At 42.4% G+C, this 19,785-nt stretch overlaps 1 protein-coding gene across 2 annotated transcripts in view; it reads left to right on the top strand.

Moving 5' to 3' along the window:
- Nucleotides 1-19,785, top strand: part of MKLN1 (muskelin 1) — a 100,022-nt gene that overhangs the window by 32,431 nt on the left and 47,806 nt on the right. For both annotated transcript variants that reach the window (XM_075599372.1, XM_075599371.1), the window contains exons 3-7: nt 164-306; nt 4,601-4,689; nt 6,348-6,457; nt 9,557-9,749; nt 19,349-19,426. In XM_075599372.1, the coding sequence (XP_075455487.1) occupies nt 164-306; nt 4,601-4,689; nt 6,348-6,457; nt 9,557-9,749; nt 19,349-19,426 (613 nt within the window). The remainder of the gene's footprint in view (nt 1-163; nt 307-4,600; nt 4,690-6,347; nt 6,458-9,556; nt 9,750-19,348; nt 19,427-19,785) is intronic.

Raw genomic sequence — 19,785 nt, 5'->3', positions numbered from 1 at the left:
ACCAGAACAGCTAACATAAAGTGCGAAAACGGAACGGAAAAATGGTTCCGATCTGCCGACGACTGCGGTGCCGAGTCCAGAAGCCCCTTGGAGAAGCTAAGAATTTAAAGCAGATTTTTTTTAATTGTCCTAAAATCTTTTATTTTTTCCCCCCCCCACACAGTACCTGATTTTGAAGCTGGAGCGGCCGTCCATTGTTCAAAGCATCACGTTTGGAAAATATGAGAAGACTCATGTCTGTAATTTGAAGAAATTTAAGGTCTTTGGTGGAATGAATGAAGAAAACATGACAGAACTTTTATCCAGGTAACCAGGATGTGAATTCAGATGCAAATTGCTTTGAATCATTGCTCAAACTGCCATTACAAAAGAGAACATAGTGAGTCCAAGGGGGGAACTCCTTAAAAAAGAATATATTGGCATCTTTAGTCCTTGTCGATCCACTGCTTGTAGAAGGCCTCCCCCCATGATCTAGGTCCTGCGGTTACAAGTCGCTCTTCTCCACGTTACTCCAACAAATGTTCTGATTTCCTCTCTCATCTTAGTTTTGGACATCCTGTTCTTTGGACATCCCTTGGAATTTTGTAGAATATCATCTTTGTCCAACGAGGGTTGAGTTGTCTGAAACTTCTGAATTGTCTTTGCATTTAGGGTCAAAGTTTCACATCCATACGTGAGCACAGACAGGATACACCGGTCTAACACTTTCTGGTTGAGGCACCGTGCAAGATTGTCTTGTTTCTTCCAAATGCGCCATCCCATCGTCATTTTCCTATTGATTTCATACAAAAGACTACCATCCACTGATGCTTGCTTGCCAAGGTAGACACTGTCTTTAACTTCTAGTTCTCTTCCAGTTATTTAGATACAGTAGTGACTCATCTGTTGAACAGCACTTTGGTCTTGCTGAGATTCAAATGCAGGCACACCTTTTAACTTGTTTTGACGGGTTCTCCGATTTGCTACTGGTGGTCTTCTGGACTTGTGGCGACAATAACAATATCCTCTGTATATCGTTGGTGACAAGTATTCACTAGTGATTTTGATTACTTTCTCTTTCCAATTCAATGTCTTGACCAATTCAAGTGTTGCTGTGAAATGCTTTGGGGACATTTATTTATTTTATTTATTTATAAAATGTTTTACCAGGAAGTAATACGTTGAGAGTTACCTCTCGTTTTCAAGTATGTCCTGGGCACAGTTTAGATGACAAATAATACATGTTACATAAGTGAACAGGGTATACATTATATACAAGACATTGCATGCACAGTTGGAGATAATAATATATATTATAGGCGTATGAAACCGTTAGACCAGATTAAAATGTGAGACGGCTTTGGTTTTGAAAGAACTTAGACTGGTGTCGGCTGTGAGTCTCCAGTAGGTTGTTGCAGTTTTGGTGTCTCCCTGTCTTATTTCCTTGCTGATCTTTATCTTGTTTGTGTCATTTTCGGAATGTTTCTTATAATATCAATTAACGAGTCTTTGAGCGACTCAGCGAGTAAAGACACTGAGTCTGACACTGAGTTTGAATCAGGGGAACCTGGTTCAATTCCCGGTGTCGGCTCCTTGTGACCTTGGACCAGTCACTTTATCTCTCTGTGCGTCAGGCACCAAAACATAGATTGTAAGCTCCACGGGGCAGGGACCTGTACCTGCAAAATGTCTCTGTAAAGCGCTACGTAAAACTAGCAGCTCCATACAAGAACATGCCATTATTATTATTTTCTGCCTTTAAAATCGCTGATATTGACAGAATCAAATTCTTATCTACGAATCCTAAAATAAGGGGTACTGTAAATTGTATTAATTACTTATGACATGGATGTAGTCCATTGAGTTATATCCACTATGAAATTCTACGTGTTCTCTAGGCTGTGCAAAGTCCATGGTCTATTGCAGCCGGTTAGTGGGTATCTTGGTAAAAATGTTTGTAAGTGATTGGTAGTAGACTGCTCTTGGTTCTTGATGTCTTTTTTGTCTTTATTCTGCATGAGTAAACTATGGCATTGTTCCATTGCTCTGGAATTTTTGTGTTCATCAAGCAGCATGTAAACAGGATTATTCCCCAGATTTTTCCAAATTCCAGTTCTAATTCCATCCCCCGGGGGCCTTCCCATTCCTCATGGATTTTAGTGTGTTTGACACATTTTTTTATGGTAGATGGTATTTTCTATGGTATTACCATTTTCTATGGTAGATCATTGGTGTTTTTCTTCTCACTTCCTTTACTGGCTTATTCCCTGTGTTCACAGTTCTTGTATAATTTCATGTAGAAGTCCTCAACTCTTTATATGCACAGTGTTTTGTTGTTGATCCACTGTCTTGCTTTCGATTTTGATTTTTTTCCTAATCGTGGGTCAGTGCTTTGTCTTAAGGTTGTTTGATCTTCGATAGCCTTCTTCACCATCTCACAATTAAACTTCCTTACATCTTCCTCAGTTACACGCTCATGGATCGTCTTGCATATTCAGTTCTTCCTCATACTGCTTTCTCATCTGATATTCTCCTATTGTTTTTTGTTAGCGATTCCTGCACTTTCAATTTCCATCTTCATAATTGTTAGTGTCCCACATGAATTTTGAGCAAGCTGAAGTGATTTATTTAGCTCTAGTTTAAATTATCTGCAGTTATTCTTGATCTTGATATTTGCCTTCTTTTTAATCAGTTTTCTTCTTTACATCTTCACATTTGTGTGTAATTTGCAGCGAACCAATCAATGATCACTCCTGGTGTCAGAACGGTTAAGAACTGTGCAGTCTTCAATCACATGCTTTTTGTGGGATGGCGTATAATGAATGCTGTTCTTTATTCCATTGGGTTCATCCCATGTCCATTTACTATCTAGATTCTTCTTGAAGAATGAATTCATGATGTAGAAGTTTTCACATTCTACAAATTCCGACCGATCTGTCTCCACTTTCATGTTGTGTAACGATACTTTTATTTGAAGTATCTCGTATCGGAATGGTTTCTGGCTGCTCTTTCCGGTGAGCTTTCATACTCCAGTGGGTTGTTTCTCCATCTCTTGTTGATAAAACTTACTACACTGATTCTTTTCTTATCTGTACCTCTGTAATATAATGGGTTTGCACTTTTGAGCTGGAGGCCTTCATCCTTTTTTTCTTGCTTCTCTAGGCTAATAATATTCCATAAAATAAAGTCAAGCTCACGTTCCAGGTCTTGCAGTGCTGCTTCACTGGGGGTAAGGGGGGGGGTTCCTTCATGACTTCTTCCTGAACACTGTTAAGCCCGGGGACAATCCGTTCTTCAGAGAAAGAGGGCTTTTGCTTTTTGATGTGTTTCATACTAGAACTTGCCATGCTGGCCTTATTTGCAGTTGGCTCGTACTTTGCCCACTTGAGCCGGATATATTGTTCAAGCTTTTGTAGTACGGTTGAACTTGGAATCACAAGTGTCACTAAACACCTTCAACAACTGTTACCACCTTCCTGCCAATATATGTAGAGATTTGTGCACATACATACATGTAGAGAGACATATCTATATATTATATATATAAATATATATATATATCTCTATCTATCTCTCTTTCTATCTCTGTGCTTGATTATAGGGTAGAGCCATCATTAAAACAATTGAGCTAAATTGTTTGGACTGCACTTTCTTTTAAGGTCACCGTAGCTGTGTTGATCCTACAGAAGTGTGTACATTTGTAGGCTGAAACCTTGCACCAACATGAGCCTAGTGCACTGACCCCATTTATAAAAAGTTTGCGCTATAGTCTGTCCAGTTCTGCTACCGGCATCCCTGCATTCATTTTTCTTGGGTGAAACTGTTTCTCTGGGATATTGCTGGATGTGCGGGTTGCCATATACTCTTAACCACATGATTCAGACTGTGATGCATATTGGGGACCTCTTCTGCCTGTATCAGCACAGGTGAAAATTGAAGCAGGAAAGCAGGGAGTCTAATTACAGGAGCAGAGCAGCACAGGAACCGTTAAATAGACTGCATGGCTGCAATGGTCCTGCAACAGTTAGGAGTATTCCAGCTTTTGCAGCCACTACAGGTATGCTCCGCAGTGGGTCAATAAACACAGAACCTATACGTTAGAGAAGGGCACCCCCAACTGGTCAGGGTTTCGGGATATATCCCAGCTTCAGCACAGGTGGCTCAATCAGTCCCTGCTTCGACTGAGCCTCTGAGCCACCTGTGCTGAAGCTGGGATATCCCGAAACCCTGACCAGTTGAAGACCTGACCTATTGTGGGGAATTGAGGACTGGAGTTCAGTACCCCTGCATTAGAAAGGGGGACATACAGAGGGTTTTAAAAAACAAAGCAGTGGACTGTATTGCTGACTTCCTCCTGGCCATTCCTGCCTGTAAGGGAAGTTCTAGTGTTCCTTCAAATGTAATCAGTCTTTACAGCACTTTAACATTTGCATTCATCCAAAGAGGTGAAATAGCCCATGAATCTGCACAGTTATAGCAGCTGCTGCCAGTTTTAATTCTCTTCTGTTGTCTGTGTGGAGTTTTATTTCCTAGCGGCCATCTGCTTCCAGCAAAATGTACAGTTCATTGATTGTATCCGATAGACTTTTTTTTTTCTTTTCCTCTCTCTCTTCCTTGACAGTGGCCTAAAGAATGATTACAACAAAGAAACGTTCACGTTGAAGCATAAAATTGACGAACAGATGTTTCCTTGTCGATTCATTAAAATAGGTATGTTTGTCTTTTTTTTTTTTTTTTCAGTTTAAGAATGGTTCTGTATCAATGAGTCAGCGACCCAAGAACACCCAACCCGAACTGAGGGTCAGCCTACGGTCTCTGCATCCTGTGCATAAACTATCCTAGAGCTCACATTTTTATAGGTGCTAACATAATCCTATAAATAAAACTTGACTCGCGGGCGCCAAAGTAGATGTCACTGACGTTAAAGTCAAGTAGTCGTTACATTGCAACTGTTTTGAAAAGTGGTTCTTTTCAGTCACCTGGATATTGCTGACAGGAAGTTCTTTTTTCCACCGCTTAGTAATCCTGGGAATGGAGAACTTTTTTTTTTTTTTTTTTTAAACGTTTAAATATCTGGAGTTAGGAGGTTCCCTGGAGATGGGAACAATACGGTCTTGTATGTGGGGATCTCCCAGTTCTGACGTTTCCAGGCTTCACACTTGCTTATAGTTCTGTTTGGAAGAGTACATGTTGCGTCTCGGCTTGTGACTTTGCTGTACTTTTTAGTCTGTTCATCAGCACTGAATCGTCGTGTATGAAAATTGCATTGGGACAAAGGGTCGCCGTGTAGGATCCTGTGGTTGCACGAAGTGTAATTTACTTGCAATGTCACAAAGTGAAAAAGTTTTGGCACAGATGCATGATTTAGTCATTTGTTTTCATTCTCCACTGTGTGTGCATTGTTGCGTTGGTGCTCAAATCATCACAAACGCTTCAAAACTTTACAGACCTCCCCATAATGGGAAGTGTAACAGGCGCAAAAGTGAAACTTTTTACTTATTAGCTTAACACTAGCGTATGATTTTGCTGGAGTGGAAGGTTTTACCGTGCATGTTACAGCTAGTGCATATTTGTGAGCTCATTTTGTCTCTGCTTTACTATACTGAAATCTTCTCGGCCTTTGCTTTATCCACCTTAACCTGGTTTGCAACCACTGACCGCTTTACAATGCAGACTCCGTGACCAAGCTGAAATGGACACGTGCAAAAAGAAAGTAGCAGTACATTGATTCAAATTCTTCCGGTGCTTCGCTTTGCAAGCTGTGGAATGCAGCAGGCGAAACCATGTAGGGTAGGAAGCTAATGGGTTAACCACTCTGGTGCTGCAACAGACTCCTTACTGCTAGTACAAGGCCTGACAATTTTTAGGGCTCGATCTGAATATACTGTACCAAAATATTGATTTGGGGTAGGCAAGGCAAGTCCTATTGTATCCCTTTGTAAATGAACTGGAGTGATGCTGTAGATTATTTGGTTTATATTAATGCATTAAACACACAATCACTGCAGTGTTTTCTGATGTCTGGATGGCTGTATAATCCGAATACATGTACACACGCAGATCATTAAACTCCCATTACAGTGGTGTGGCCCTATGTATTACAGAGATAATGGTCGTAATGATAATTTTTCCAGAATGACGACCTTTATGACGTCTCTATACCCATTATCGCTCGCATAGATCTCATTCTAGTATTTTTATAAGACTGCATATTCCACATTACAAATAGAACTGAAGATAACTGAATTGTAACTGGAGCTATTGAATATTTAAAACCATTATTTTGTTTTATATTCTGTATTTGCATAGCTGTTTGAAAAGGTTCATAATACGTGAAGCTTACAATTTTTTTTTTTTTGTTTCTCTAGTGCCTCTGTTGTCTTGGGGTCCCAGCTTTAATTTTAGCATTTGGTACGTTGAAATCAATGGCATTGATGAACCAGACGTGGTGCAGCCATGTCTCAACTGGTACAGCAAGGTAGGACTGCATTTTAACCCTGCCACCATGACATTATGTGCACCTTTTGCCATCACTTTATTCTTACCGATCCCTTCCTGCATAGTGAGTGCTTGCACAGCCGCAGCATGCACGAATTCAAGATTTTATTCAAATCCTGTTTACAGCATATGAAATTCACAATGTTTGTCCTAAAAGTAAATTTAGCCAACATGGCTAGAAACGAGGTGACTGGAACCTCTTACAGGAGAACAAGCAGAGCGGGTCAGGGCAGTGCTCACAAATACACACACTAAATAGGATTTGACGTTAGGGCAAAAACACATCATTCATATTAATGTGCTGGGGCTATGCAAGTGTTGCAAATAAGCCGGCTTTTGTAAAGCATAATGTAAAGTAGGTTTATTATGTACAGTAAGTAGTTGGACACAAGGCGAGTGTGCCCCGTATAGGGAACATACTGCACCACGTACTAGTACTACAATGCCTAATTATCATTAGTTTATTACCAGGGGTGGCCAATTCAGTCCTCAATGGCCACCAACAGGCCAGGTTAAGGATATCCCTGCTTCAGCACAGGTGGCTCAGTCTGACTGGAGCCTGTGCTGAAGCAGGGGTATCCTTAACCTGACCTGTTGGTGGCCCTTGAGGACTGGAGTTGGCCACCCCAACTCTATTCACTTCTCGCCTGCCAGAGAAACTTTATATCATATTTTAGCAGCTATACATTTCAAGGCTGCAAAGTGGATTTCAGGTTTGACTTCCTTACTGGTTTCTAATTTATACTGTGAAGCTACAAGTCCTTCTGCACTTTGTGGTAGAAGGAATGAAGAACTAAACATGCCTAATTTTTTTATTTTTTTTAAACCATATCATTTTGCATAGCTATACTTTTGTATTACTTTATGTTGCAACATGTTAATTCTTTTGATCTGGGACTGGAATGTAATATTAAAGCAAATGTAGACTCTGTTACTATGACACAAGTCTTACTGCTGTGCTGGTCATTGTGAGTAAGAAACGTGGAGTACTGCAGCATTACACAAGGCTTATTATATTTCTTTCAACCTGCACGTAGATGGTAATCTGCCCGGGGCAGGGATTTGCTTTCCTATGGTCTGATTCTGTTTAATGCACATATTGTATTATTCCCTCTATTGTATTGTTTCTTTTTAGTAAAGTGTTTAGTATTATATAAATAAAGATACATTAAATACATCTTTATTTGGACAGCATATCTGGATGGAATAGAAAGCCTTTATACGGCGTGCTTATAACACATACAGGCATACCCCGCATTAACGTACGCAATGGGTCCAGAGCACGTATGTAAAGCGAAAATGTACTTAAAGTGAAGCACTCCCTTTTCCCCACTTATCGATGCATGTACTGTACTGCAATCGTCATATACGTGCATAACTGATGTAAATAACGCTTTTGTAACAGGCTCTATAGTCTCCCCGCTTGCACACAGCTTCGGTACAGGTAGGGAGCTGGTATTGCTGTTCAGGATGTGCTGACAGGCGCATGCGAGAGCTGCCGTTTGCCTATTGGGTGAGGGGAATCAGTGCGTCACTACTATGGCGGTCTGTAGGGCAGAATAAGTGTCAGTACTCGCGAGGCGAGCGTACGGACACAGGGGTAAGGTGCTATTGAAAATGTCCTTTCTCGCGAGTGTCCTTAAAGTGAGTGTCCTTAAACCGGGGTATGCCTGTACATTGTTTCATGCAATCTAGCCTAACCGAGGTAAAAAGACACGTTGGGGGTTATTCATTAAACTGCGATAGTGCCAATTGGGGCGCTATTGCATGGAAACAGCCATTTGAAGTTAATGTGAGTTTCCCTGCAATAGTGCCCCCGTCAGCATTGTCGGTTATGCGAATAACACCCATTGTATCTGGAAATGACACCTATAAATGCATAGTCACAAGCAGTTACAATGGTTGGTTTACTCTCCCCTGAATGCTGCTTTATGTATTCGCTTATTCCATAGCCGGTGTTTTCTTGCCGGATGATCTTGCTTAGTAGAGTACTGCTATTTAGCTTTGACTAACCCAGGTACATTCGCTCATTAGGTGGTCAGTCTCTGGATGTGTCTGTCCCATACATCACAAGCGATGTCACAGCTGGCTGCAGAGACAGCCTACTTGTTCACTTGGCAGGGACCTTTTTAGAATGGTTTTAGTTGACCTTTGTTCTTTTTGAGTTATACAGTATAGGCAGAACCAAGGGAAATACTGGGCCTAAAACCACTTTTGTGTTGTAAGAACCATGGCTGTCTCCTGATATACTGCAACTTGGAAGAGTTATTTTGGTATATGATGCTGAATTGTGCTTTGCCTATATTTTGGGGTGAAAGCTGTTTACTACAGTCACCTCCTATCCAACTTTGTTCCTTTTAGGTTACTGAAGAGTGGTCCGATATCCCAATATTAATCAGAGGTACAAGACGAGCATTGGGGCTAACTGCTCACTAAACATTACTCTTTGCCTATAAGAGTAAAACCTGAAGAGATGTAGCAGGCTGCATTGTTCTCTCAGGTGTGATAAGTTGGGATATGGTGTGATATATTGCAATCACACTTCAATTGTATCCTATGGAAGGGTTTAAGTCCTTCTGTGTTATGGGGGAGCAATGTTACATGTGTATGTGTATGTGCCAACACTCCCGATAATAGGATCATGAGACTTTAAAAAAACTAATGATCCATTTGTCCTCGTGCTGGACTATATCATTGTCTGACTATAGTCCCCTGCCCTCTTCTTTACCACTGGTATTACCACAAGGTCTCCCTCCAAGTTGAACACCAGGTCTGCTGAATCCCACTCTTTCTTCAGCTCAGGGGTTTATTGAAGTCTCTTCTTGATGCATGTTCCATGATGACAGGTTTTTAATTTGGTTGTTTAATAAAGTAGGTGAATGGTACACTTTATAGAAGGGCAGGCAAAGGTGTTTATTTTTTAATATAAAGCATCTTGATATCCTCCATATTTGTACCCAGTCTTATTGCAAGTCATCCCTGTTTCTATACTGTACTGTCAGTGTTTGCTATTGATTGCTGTGGCCCAGGTGATCACAGCATAGTAAATGTGCTCATCCTTCTCCTTGTGTTCCAGTAGTACCGTGAACAGGAAGCCATTCGTCTTTGTCTAAAGCACTTCCGCCAACACAACTACACGGAAGCGTTCGAATCCCTGCAGAAGAAAACCAAAATCGCCCTGGAGCACCCCATGTTAACGGAGCTGCACGACAAACTCGTGCTGAAAGGAGACTTTGACGCCTGTGAGGAGCTGATTGAAAAAGCCGTGAATGGTAGGAACGCTCAGAATTTTTTTATTTTAGTTTTTTTTTTTTAGGAACAAATTAACACAAAAATAACTTAACGTGAGTTAATGTGAGCTCAAAAACATCGGGCTGTTTATCATTCACAAATTCCATCACTGGCATTTATATGTATTGATATTTAACTGCATGAGATATTTATACAGTGATGTGTAATTCATAGGCTGGTAGCTTTTGCCATAGTGCTGCCCTCCTTCAGCTCGTGCCTAAACCCTATTGATGAGAGCACATGGCACTCTTCAGGTACCCCCTGCATCTCTGTATGTAAAAATGATAGGTTTATGTGCAGAACTACAAAGGACATTTCATGTTTAGGGTGTCTGCAGTTGGGGGGGAGGGTCTCAATGCCCTATTTAATGAACTTGAGCTGTAATCTACTTGTACTGTACATATTGATCTTTAAAAACGTGAAGTCAAGTATGAATTTAATAGGGTTACCCTCTAATTATCAAGTAAATACCAGGACCAGCATAATCTCTTCATTTGAGTAATCTGGAACCGAAGCGTGTTGAGTACGTGCCCACCAAATTCCAGATGCGGTCTCGGTGGACCCGCCAACATCGTGGAATAGAGACAAAAATACCATGGAATTCAGCACTTGGACTGTTTACTTTTTTGTATTTGTGTTGTTGTGAAAGCTACTACAAGTTGCAGTTAAAAGGGCAGCCTCTCGGAGGACGCAAGTGAACTAATGGCCGTGGCATGTTTATTTCAATAGGTGAAATGCAGCAGATTAACGCCATAAAAAAAAAAAACTCAGAAAGTAGAAGCATTTTGATAACAATATTTTCAACGTGTTACTTTTCCACGGTAAACGCGTTCGGGATTTTTATTTATTTATTTTTTTATTTTTAGGCTATGGTTTTTGGTGATGAGGCCTTGCAAAGTAGTGATGTCACCATTAAGTAGCTGATATGCATGAATTCTACTGCCCAGAGGAAAAGTGAAAATCAACTTGTTAAGTTAGTTGAATCAAAGGCCGTGCCTACAGTATAGTGCCGTCGATGGCGACACGACGGGTGATGTCGCCGTCGCCACCGGCAAAAGTTATATTTTGCGCGGGGGCGTCGGGTGTTTCCTGCAATTTGATTGGTTCAAGGGCCGTCACGTGACGCGACAGCCCTTGAAAAATCTAATTTTGCCGGCTACCAGTGTTCGCGACGGCTCCGTCGCTTTGTCGCGGTCGCGCGCACTATAAGCGCACGCGGCGGCGGCAATGCATTTGTTTTCGGGCGACGTCGCGTCGCCATAAGCGCGGCCTAAGGAAGCTGCCATGGTCTGTGCCTTGCCGTATTTGCTGCTTTTTTGTTTGCGTTTGGGTAGTTGTTGGTAACGGTTATGATCATCAGACCCGTCCACATCCATAGAGACATCGGCTTGTCGTCCAACTTTTAAGGTTGCAGTAGGCCCCTGGTTAACACGGTCTCACCCAAGCCATTCCCCACTCAGATCAGCCCAAGAAAGCACCATAAGTCTGACGTTAACATCTCTCCTGCTGTTCAACACTACACCAAAGACTTTGATACACCAGCCTGAAGCACCTTACACACGTTTCATTTCCCCCCCAATAATTTGTTTCTTTTTAATGTGATTGTTTCTTAGGCTGAGATTATACTGTGTGCTTGAGCGCGCCGGGCGTGGTGCGTGCCCGTGCTCAATCGGTCTCTGATCATAGTGTTTCAGGCGGTGGGGGGCGTGGCGAGGGCGTGGCTGACGTCACCGAGCTGGTTCGCCGTGATTGGCTGAACCGCTCCAGTGACGAGGCCGTTGCTTGAGAAATCACACTTTTCAAAACGCGGTCGCTCCATCGTGCTCCGCCGCGGGCGCCCTAGGAGCGGCCTCTAAGGGCTCCTGCTATTTGTGCTTGACGCGCACAAGCGCCATCGCACACTGTATAAGCTTTGCCTTAGACTGCAAGAAGTGGAGCACAGAATATGTACCAACTTAAAGCGCCAATCCACCCTAGATCTGTTAGCTGCTACAAACATTGTATTAGGATGTGTAATTGTAGTGTTAGTGTGCTTTGTTACTAGTCTGTTCTAAAGACATGATTCCATGCATGGCAGAGTTGGGAAATGTGATTTTTATTTTTTTAACGGAGTGAGAAATTTATCCATATTTCATGAGATCTATTTAATTTCCTCTTTAGACAATCGATGCGTCATCCAAAACATTCATTAACTTTCACCAGCATGGCAAAATAAATATTGCATTGAGGTAAATAAGCAGAATAGGAACAGTAAAAAAACGTACACTGTTCCCCAGTCCATGAAAAGCTGTGTGAATAAATCACTGAACACCACTAAATACCCAACTATCAAATCCAATGATATGTTTGAGCTATTACTATGTTAGGTACTGTATGTCTTGCCAAATCCGCGACACAATATCATTTTTATGTGATGAAATGGGTAGCTGTTCTGCAGTGATCATTGTTCTAGAGGAATTGGCATACTTCTATGGCTGTTCGCAGGAATAATAATCTTTGTGCCTCTATCCTCAGATAGCATTCTGTCTAGTCCATTTTATTCAGGCTTAACTGTTGTATTAATATGGTACACGTGAGGGAGGCTCCCCAAGCTCAGTCCAGGTTTTCAGAATAACATACGTCCTCCGCATGTGGTTTTAGTGATGATCGAAGCTCAATCAATTAAACGTTTGAGAAATCTAGAAGCCGCCACCCAGTCGTTCATGGACTGATTTTGGGGATCCTCGATAAAGAGCAGGGGTGGCCAACTCCAGTCCTAAAGGGCAGCCAACAAGTCCTGTTTTAAGGATATCCCTGCTTCAGCACAGGTGACTCAATCAGTAGCTCAGTCGTTGACCAATCCTGATGTAGAGTGTCGGTGTGTGATTTTTCAGCAAGATCAGGTAATCCAAAGAAAGGTAGGGTGGGAAAACCACCTTTTCTCCGCACCCACATGTGCTGTTCTAGCCTTTCTAATTGCTAGGTAGACAGGTAACAGTAAAATGTAGGTGTCCAGTTTGTATTTAGTGTGTCGGGGCTAGGCAGACTAACAGGGATTTTGCACACTTTTTAAGAAGTAGAAAACAAAAGAAGTGCCCCGGCACAGGGGGACTCGCAAACTCTCGCTCAGCCGAAATCAAAGGTTCTAGGTGCTAACCGGGGTAAAAGGTCGGTATGCATATGAAAAGAAAGAGAACCCCAGCATATTGCTCACGATAAAATTATGGAATGTAGATTTAACGAGAAGTGAGAGAATGCTAAACATGAGCTTTTCATTGTTATTAACCTAAAATAAATGTCTAAACAGAACAAGCAAATACACAGCGGGCGGACAGACGGTGCGATAACCGTTTGTGATGCAGTGCGAATGCGCGTAAGGATCAGCTCTAGGTGAGCACTGATCTAGTCCTCAATGTTAATAAGCGGAATAACTAGATGTCATTATGCTAGTGCGCCTCCAGTGAGAATTCACGTAAGGATAAGCCTCGTATAGGCATTAATTATCCAGTGCTTGATATCCATAAGAGGAATAGCTCAAAATAACCATAATAATGAAAACCGGTTGGTGCATATAAAAACAAACTAAACCTAAAAAAGAGGGAGCCGTTTAGCACTCTGTCTGCAGCAAGAAATAAGTGTGCGCAATGCGGCACACCTACAGTATAGCTGAGAGCAGTGGTACTATTGTCCATATGAAAATGATGGAGAGCAGCTAGTTTAATAAGGTATGTATATATAACCACACACCTACCCATGCATGCACACACCTACACTCACACCTGCAGGTGCGCGCACCTACCTGCCTGGGGGGCCGCGGTATTTCACCGAGCAGGGAGAGAGCGGGGCTGTTGCTAGGGGGCTGGGCAGCTTCCTCCATCCTGAGGCTGGGATTTGGGCATAGGAGAGGAGGAAACAGCATGAAGCGTGTGTGTGTGTGTCTCTGTGTCTGTGTCTGTGTGTGTGTGTGTGTGTGTGTGTGTGTGTGTGTGTGTGTGTGTGTGTTATATCCATCTATCTCTCTCAAGCGAGTCGCACCTTTCACCATTGTGTCCAGTATTTTTGCAGAAGCCACCTGACAACCCTACGCGTGATGTCAGTAGTGAGCACTGACGTATGTTTTGCATGCGGCGACGCTCTTCATCCAAAACAGTCCTGGTTTATTGCAGCTTTCAAAATGGTCACCCAAGGTTAATTTGTCGTTCCTATGCCATTTTAAGGGATGTTTGAAGTATTACCTGTTTGAAAAGTAGATCTTGGCGATAGATAAGAATCGCTTGGCTCACCCTGCGTCCTCAGACCTAATGGGATATTGAATTCTTTTTCATGTCGATAGTACCTTTTCCTGTCAGTTGGGAGGCTAATTTCTGTCCCTTTATTTAAATGTGCAGTTTGCCCATGCAGACAACTGAACAATGCAGTTGGCTTCCGTAATCCGTACCGTGCCCTCATAACGTACCTGGTACATCACCGGCGCCTGCTCGTTTTCTAGGGGTTTATCGGGTTGACCGCTCCAACCAAGCAACCAGACGGATTGAAAGGGAAGTGGGGCCCCCTCCAGTTCCTTTTCCGCCCCTGGGAGCTGGTGTGACAGTGCTGCCGGTCCCCCGGCAACGTAAAGGTAAACCCGCGTTTCTCCCAAACCCTTGTGGTCAGGCACGGAGTGTAAGATGGTTAAATCGATATCGATCTTACACTCAGATCAAAAATATAATGTAAGAAAATTGGATATTTTTTGGATTACAGCAACAACGTATAGTAACGCAGAAGTGTCACCTAGCAGCCCACGTAACTTTTTTGAAAGCCAGCCCACTAAGCGTTCTGGGGTCCCCCTGTTTCAGAGACACTTAACATTTTAGTTGCTGGCGTTCTTTCTGGATATTTAAAGATGGCCACGCAGGTCGTCCAATAGGAAGCCACAACGTTGACCTTCTACTGACATTGTGGCTTCCTGTTTGCCAGTGAGATTAAAGCTGATGTGGCAGGCACTTTAGTTTCCTGACCCTGAGCGCTGCTGGCTCATTTTGCATGGCAATCTGTCACATTAATGTCAGTAATATTATCTGGCTCTACTTTTACACATTTCCAAAAGCTGTATGGAGTCTAGAAATGTACACATTTATTTCATGTGATAACAATGGGCTGACATATGTCATAACTTCACAAAGCCCCAACTCTAACCTCACGGGTACCTAATGCATGTGCCCTGTACTAGCCATTATAGTACCCTCTGGCATCTGTTACCTTCTGTTGGATGAGTGAATGAATGTTTTACAGTGATGTCAAATCTCACAGGGTTCTTCTGCAAAGTTGGGAGACCAAAGGAAAAACATTAAAACTGTGGCCCCCTGACCCAAGGTACTTTCAAAAGTTAAAAATATGAACCGTTCCGTATACATAACTATAGATCACAAGTGTCAGTGTGCCAATCACTAAGGAGGCATCTGCCGTACCTTTTTTTGGCGACCAGGATTCGATCAGTTTGCTCCTGTTTAATTTTCAGGGTCTTTTCCACCACTTGATCCCCCAGTTGGGATAATATTTTGTACGGAACATACTCGGCACACAGTGAATAAATGCTTCTAAGAATCGCACTGTAAAATCTTTGCAGTATCCCAAGGTCACACAGGGTGAATGGGTGTTTGACTGGAAATGTAACTATTGTCCTTGAATACCAGCACCTTGACCACTACACCGCGATTCCTTCCTTGGGTGTGCGCTGCCTATTGACTGCAGTGTGGGGCTGCTTTAAAGCCAATTCTCATTAATCCTTTGGCATGTTAATGTGATAAAAATCTGTTTCTTTAAGGAGGACCAAAACTCTGTCCTGTCCGATTTGCACACATTGTTTTATGTGGATGGAAAGATTTTTCAATGTGACGAGAACTCCTTTCCGGCACTAAGAATACCACTCTGGAATGCAGCCCTGTTGCTAACACTCTTTTTTTTTTTTTTTTTTTTTTTTAATAGAGTCCCCAAAAATGTACGCCCTGCTCCTGTGGCGTTTGTACTCTGTGTTCCCGAATGGTGTTCTCATGAAGTAGAAGCTGCATGATGCTTTACAGCGGACAAATACCTGCAGAAAATAATCACGTTTGAGCTTAAACACAACAAATCAGTGCTACTTCTCTGTTTGCTTCGAAATTTTTAGCTGGAACATACTTTTCTAACCCTTCCACTTCGACAGGGGTCTGTAACCCCACTGCTCTGGCTAATCCTGGCGTGCAATCTTCTCATTTTATGTAGATCCCATAGATAGGAGCGGTATTAAAGGTCCTTTTAGTTTGCAAAACAGTTCTAATAAACAAACATTTAATTGTCTTCCTTAAACCACACCGTAATAATGCTTCACGGTGCAATCATTTTTAGAACCAAAGTGTTTTGACTCTTAGGGTGCCCTTATGAAGTACCCTGTAAGGTCGCGCATATAGTGCCGTCGATGGCAACACGACGGGTGACGTTGCCGACGCCAAAGGCGAAAGTTATATTTCACCAGGCGGCGTCGCAGGTTTCCGGCCATTTTATTGGTTCAAGGGCTGTCACATTAGCCGGCAAAAATTAAAATTTTGCCAGCTACCAGTTTTCGCAACGTCGCACGCACTATAGGCACACGCAGCGGCAACGCATTTGTTTTCGGGCAACATCGCCGGCACTATAAGCGCGGTCTAAGAAGTCATGGGAGACGGCACGCCAGGGCCCTTATGGCGTACAGAGTATGTAATGTTCGTTTTCTAGGGTAGATGGTCTCCATCGCTTCATCAGATCAGAATAGGATCCTCCACCACTTTCGTTCATGTCACTGTGGCATGTTTTAGGGGTTAGAACTGGGTGATGCCTCTTTATTAAAACTCTGCCCCATGTAGTGTGAACTAATTCTTCTTAAATTGGATATATCCGCGTTTCTCAACTCCTGTCCTCTGGACCCCCCAACAGGTCAGGTTTTCAGGATATCCCAGCTTCAGCACAGGTGGCTCAGTCGAAGACTGCACCACCTGTGCTGAAGCAGGGATATCCTCAAAACCTGACCTGTTTGGGGGGAGGGGGGGTGGGGGTTGTTGAGGACCCCTGGTATAAATGGTGAGTGGAGATTTGGGAACGTTATTGTTCTAGTTACTCCCTTTTGTGGGATGTAATGGCGTGTTCAATAAGAGATTGCACAAAACACCTACTCTTCCCTGATATTGTCTTGGCTCCCTGATATTGTCTTGGCTCCCTGATCTTGTCTTGGCTCCCTGATCTTGTATTGGCACCCTGATCTTGTATTGGCACCCTGATCTTGTATTGGCACCCTGATCTTGTATTGGCACCCTGATGAGGACAGGGTGATATAAAGAAAAATACATAGTGCTTAATTTACAAAGACTTAGAAGCAGCCAGATCTTTTTGTTTCAGTCCTGGCTATTTGTAAGGAATTCTTTATGAAAGGTTTCTATTTCAGTTATATGGGGTTGCACCTTTAAAGCAATCCTGGCTATTTTATTTTAGTGTCCTTGTAAAAATAAAGACCTTTTTTTGTATGGGGAGATCTGAATTGAAGGGGGGAGGGAAGAGGGAGAGGTGTGTGCAAATGAAGTGTTTATGTAACTTCTTGGCCACTATGTCCCAATTAAGGGGCCACTAAAGATAAGGCGGGAATAGAGGGGTCTTGACAATAAGTCAAACTGTACTTTGCACAGATAATGTCACATAGGATTATAAAGAGCTAGACTAGAGGAAATAAAACCCCTCCCATGGCTCAGCTTCCCATGCTTACAAATGTACTTTTAAAAAAAATATATATATCTCTGTCTCTCTCTCTCTCTCTGTCTGTCCCTGCCATTCATTTTGTTCCTATGAGGGCTTCAGCTTAAAGCCCCTTTATACTCTGGGAGCCATAGAAGAAAGTAATTCTGTGTTGCATGCTAGGCACTTGTCTTGCTTCCTTTCAGCTAAATGCTCCCATAATGTAGTATTACCTGATGGATGTAAGGGATACCATGTGCACATATTGTAACGCCTGATTTATTTGTGTTATCTTTTATGAGACTGAATTTTGGGATCATATTTCTGTCACTTTTAAATCATCGCACCTCTGGGGTTGGCTCCTGCGCTTAGATGTGCTCTGATTTGTGATTGTAGGTGCACAGGGTCCCAGATCACTCAGACTAATATCTCTGCACTTCCAACTTTGATCATGCTTGAGGTAGCCCACAGACATCTGTTTTGTGAAAATACAATAGAAAACCAGGTCATTGGGGGCATGTCTGTAATGTGCACATACATATTCGCTTGTAATGGCCACTTTGACATCTGCATATACTACAATGAAAGGGCGTTACGGTGTGCTGTCCTAAGCATAGGAGCTTTGAATGTTTTATTCTCCATACTGTGGCGTTCAGTTTTTTTCTGTAGTATAAGAAAGCCACTGCACTATGTGCCACAATCTAGCAGCAGTTTTATGTCGTCCTGTATTACACTGACAAGTCACTCTACTACTTTCCATTATATTCTATACCTGGGGCGGCCGACAGCAAGGTCTGCAAACAGGTCTGGTTAATGATATCCCTGCTTCGGCACAGGATTGAGCCACCTGTTCTGAAGCAGAGATATCCTTAAAACCTGACCTGTTGGTGGCCCTGGTCTACACAGACCCTGCTTTCGGTACTTGCACCCTTTTCCAAGGAGCAGCGAGTCTTGTAGCCCAGCTCTTCAACTTAGAAACCTAGAGCATTGGCAAAATCACGTTGGATATCATTACCCCAAAATAGTTTGGATTTGCCTTTATTTTTAATGGTACAAATGTTCATTTTAAGACCAACCTTTTCCATGTTTTGAAACCGTCCCGCATCAAGCACTTTGTGCCGGATTCGTACGCATCAAGCACTTCATATTCTTACTCGGCTATTGAGATTGAGAAATGCTTAAACTAATCAGATTGTACAATTGTGTTTTTTGTTTCTTTTAATTCTGCCTAAATAGGATGGTTGTGGGATGAACATGATCATTTACATATAACCTTTAAGACCCACCTTAAGACACTTGCTTAAAGAAGCATATGAGTAGCACTGTGAATATTCTGAACACATGATACATAAAGCTTGGCCCCCTGCAGACGCACTTACCAGAACTCCCTCCTACTGTCTCTGTACGTTCTCCCTACCTACCAATTAGATTGTAACCTCCTCGGGGCAGGGACTCCTCTTCCTTAATGTTACTTTTATGTCTGAAGCACTTATTCCCATGATCTGTTATTTATATTGTCTGTTATTTATTTGATTACCACGTGTATTACTGCTGTGAAGCGCTATGTACATTAATGGCGCTATATAAATACAGACATACAATACAATAGCCCTATGCTTTTCCATGCATGCCAGACCCCTACATTGAGTCTTGTACTCAAGCCTACCGCCTTCCTCCACATTCCCAATTGGAACTTATGACTTATTTAACAAATAAGATGAACTTTTATTGTTCTAGAAACAATAGTGGCATCTGCAGCACGTGGTCTACTGCTTAGTACAAATTGCGGTAATTGCCGTAGTCTTGCGGTAGCGAGTGAGCGTTTACAATTGGTGTGAATGAGTAAAAACGATGACATGAATTTTATTTTGTCTCCTTGTAGATGGTCTCTTCAGTCAGTACATCAGTCAACAGGAATACAAACCACAGTGGGGCCAGATCATCCCGAAAAGCATTAAAGGTAACATTGATCTGTGTCACCCTTCCTATTCCTTTGACAACCGGCCATTTGGATGTCTCATTTGTCAGTGTTACTGTACATCATAACTCTTACAATAAGAAGCATTACACTTCCGGTTACAAGTTTCACACTACAAGCATGTGTTCTTCTTAAATACATAAATTCACGTATGGCACATTTGGCTGGTCCATCTTGCTCATACTTGAGAACATGTCAATTCCATGTAGTACGTTGCACCAAAAGCCTTGGTAATCATGCAATTTGGGCTCTGGAAATCAACACTGCCTTACATTCCACTATACTAGAAGGTACCATTGAGGGATTCTGACCCGGCTTCTTTTTGCCAAACCCCCCCCCCC

The sequence above is a fragment of the Ascaphus truei genome, chromosome 5, assembly GCF_040206685.1.
Source record: "Ascaphus truei isolate aAscTru1 chromosome 5, aAscTru1.hap1, whole genome shotgun sequence".
Taxonomy (NCBI): Eukaryota; Metazoa; Chordata; class Amphibia; order Anura; family Ascaphidae; genus Ascaphus; species Ascaphus truei.
Note: the sequence above shows the minus strand (reverse complement) of the source record. Positions and strands in the feature narration are given on the sequence as shown.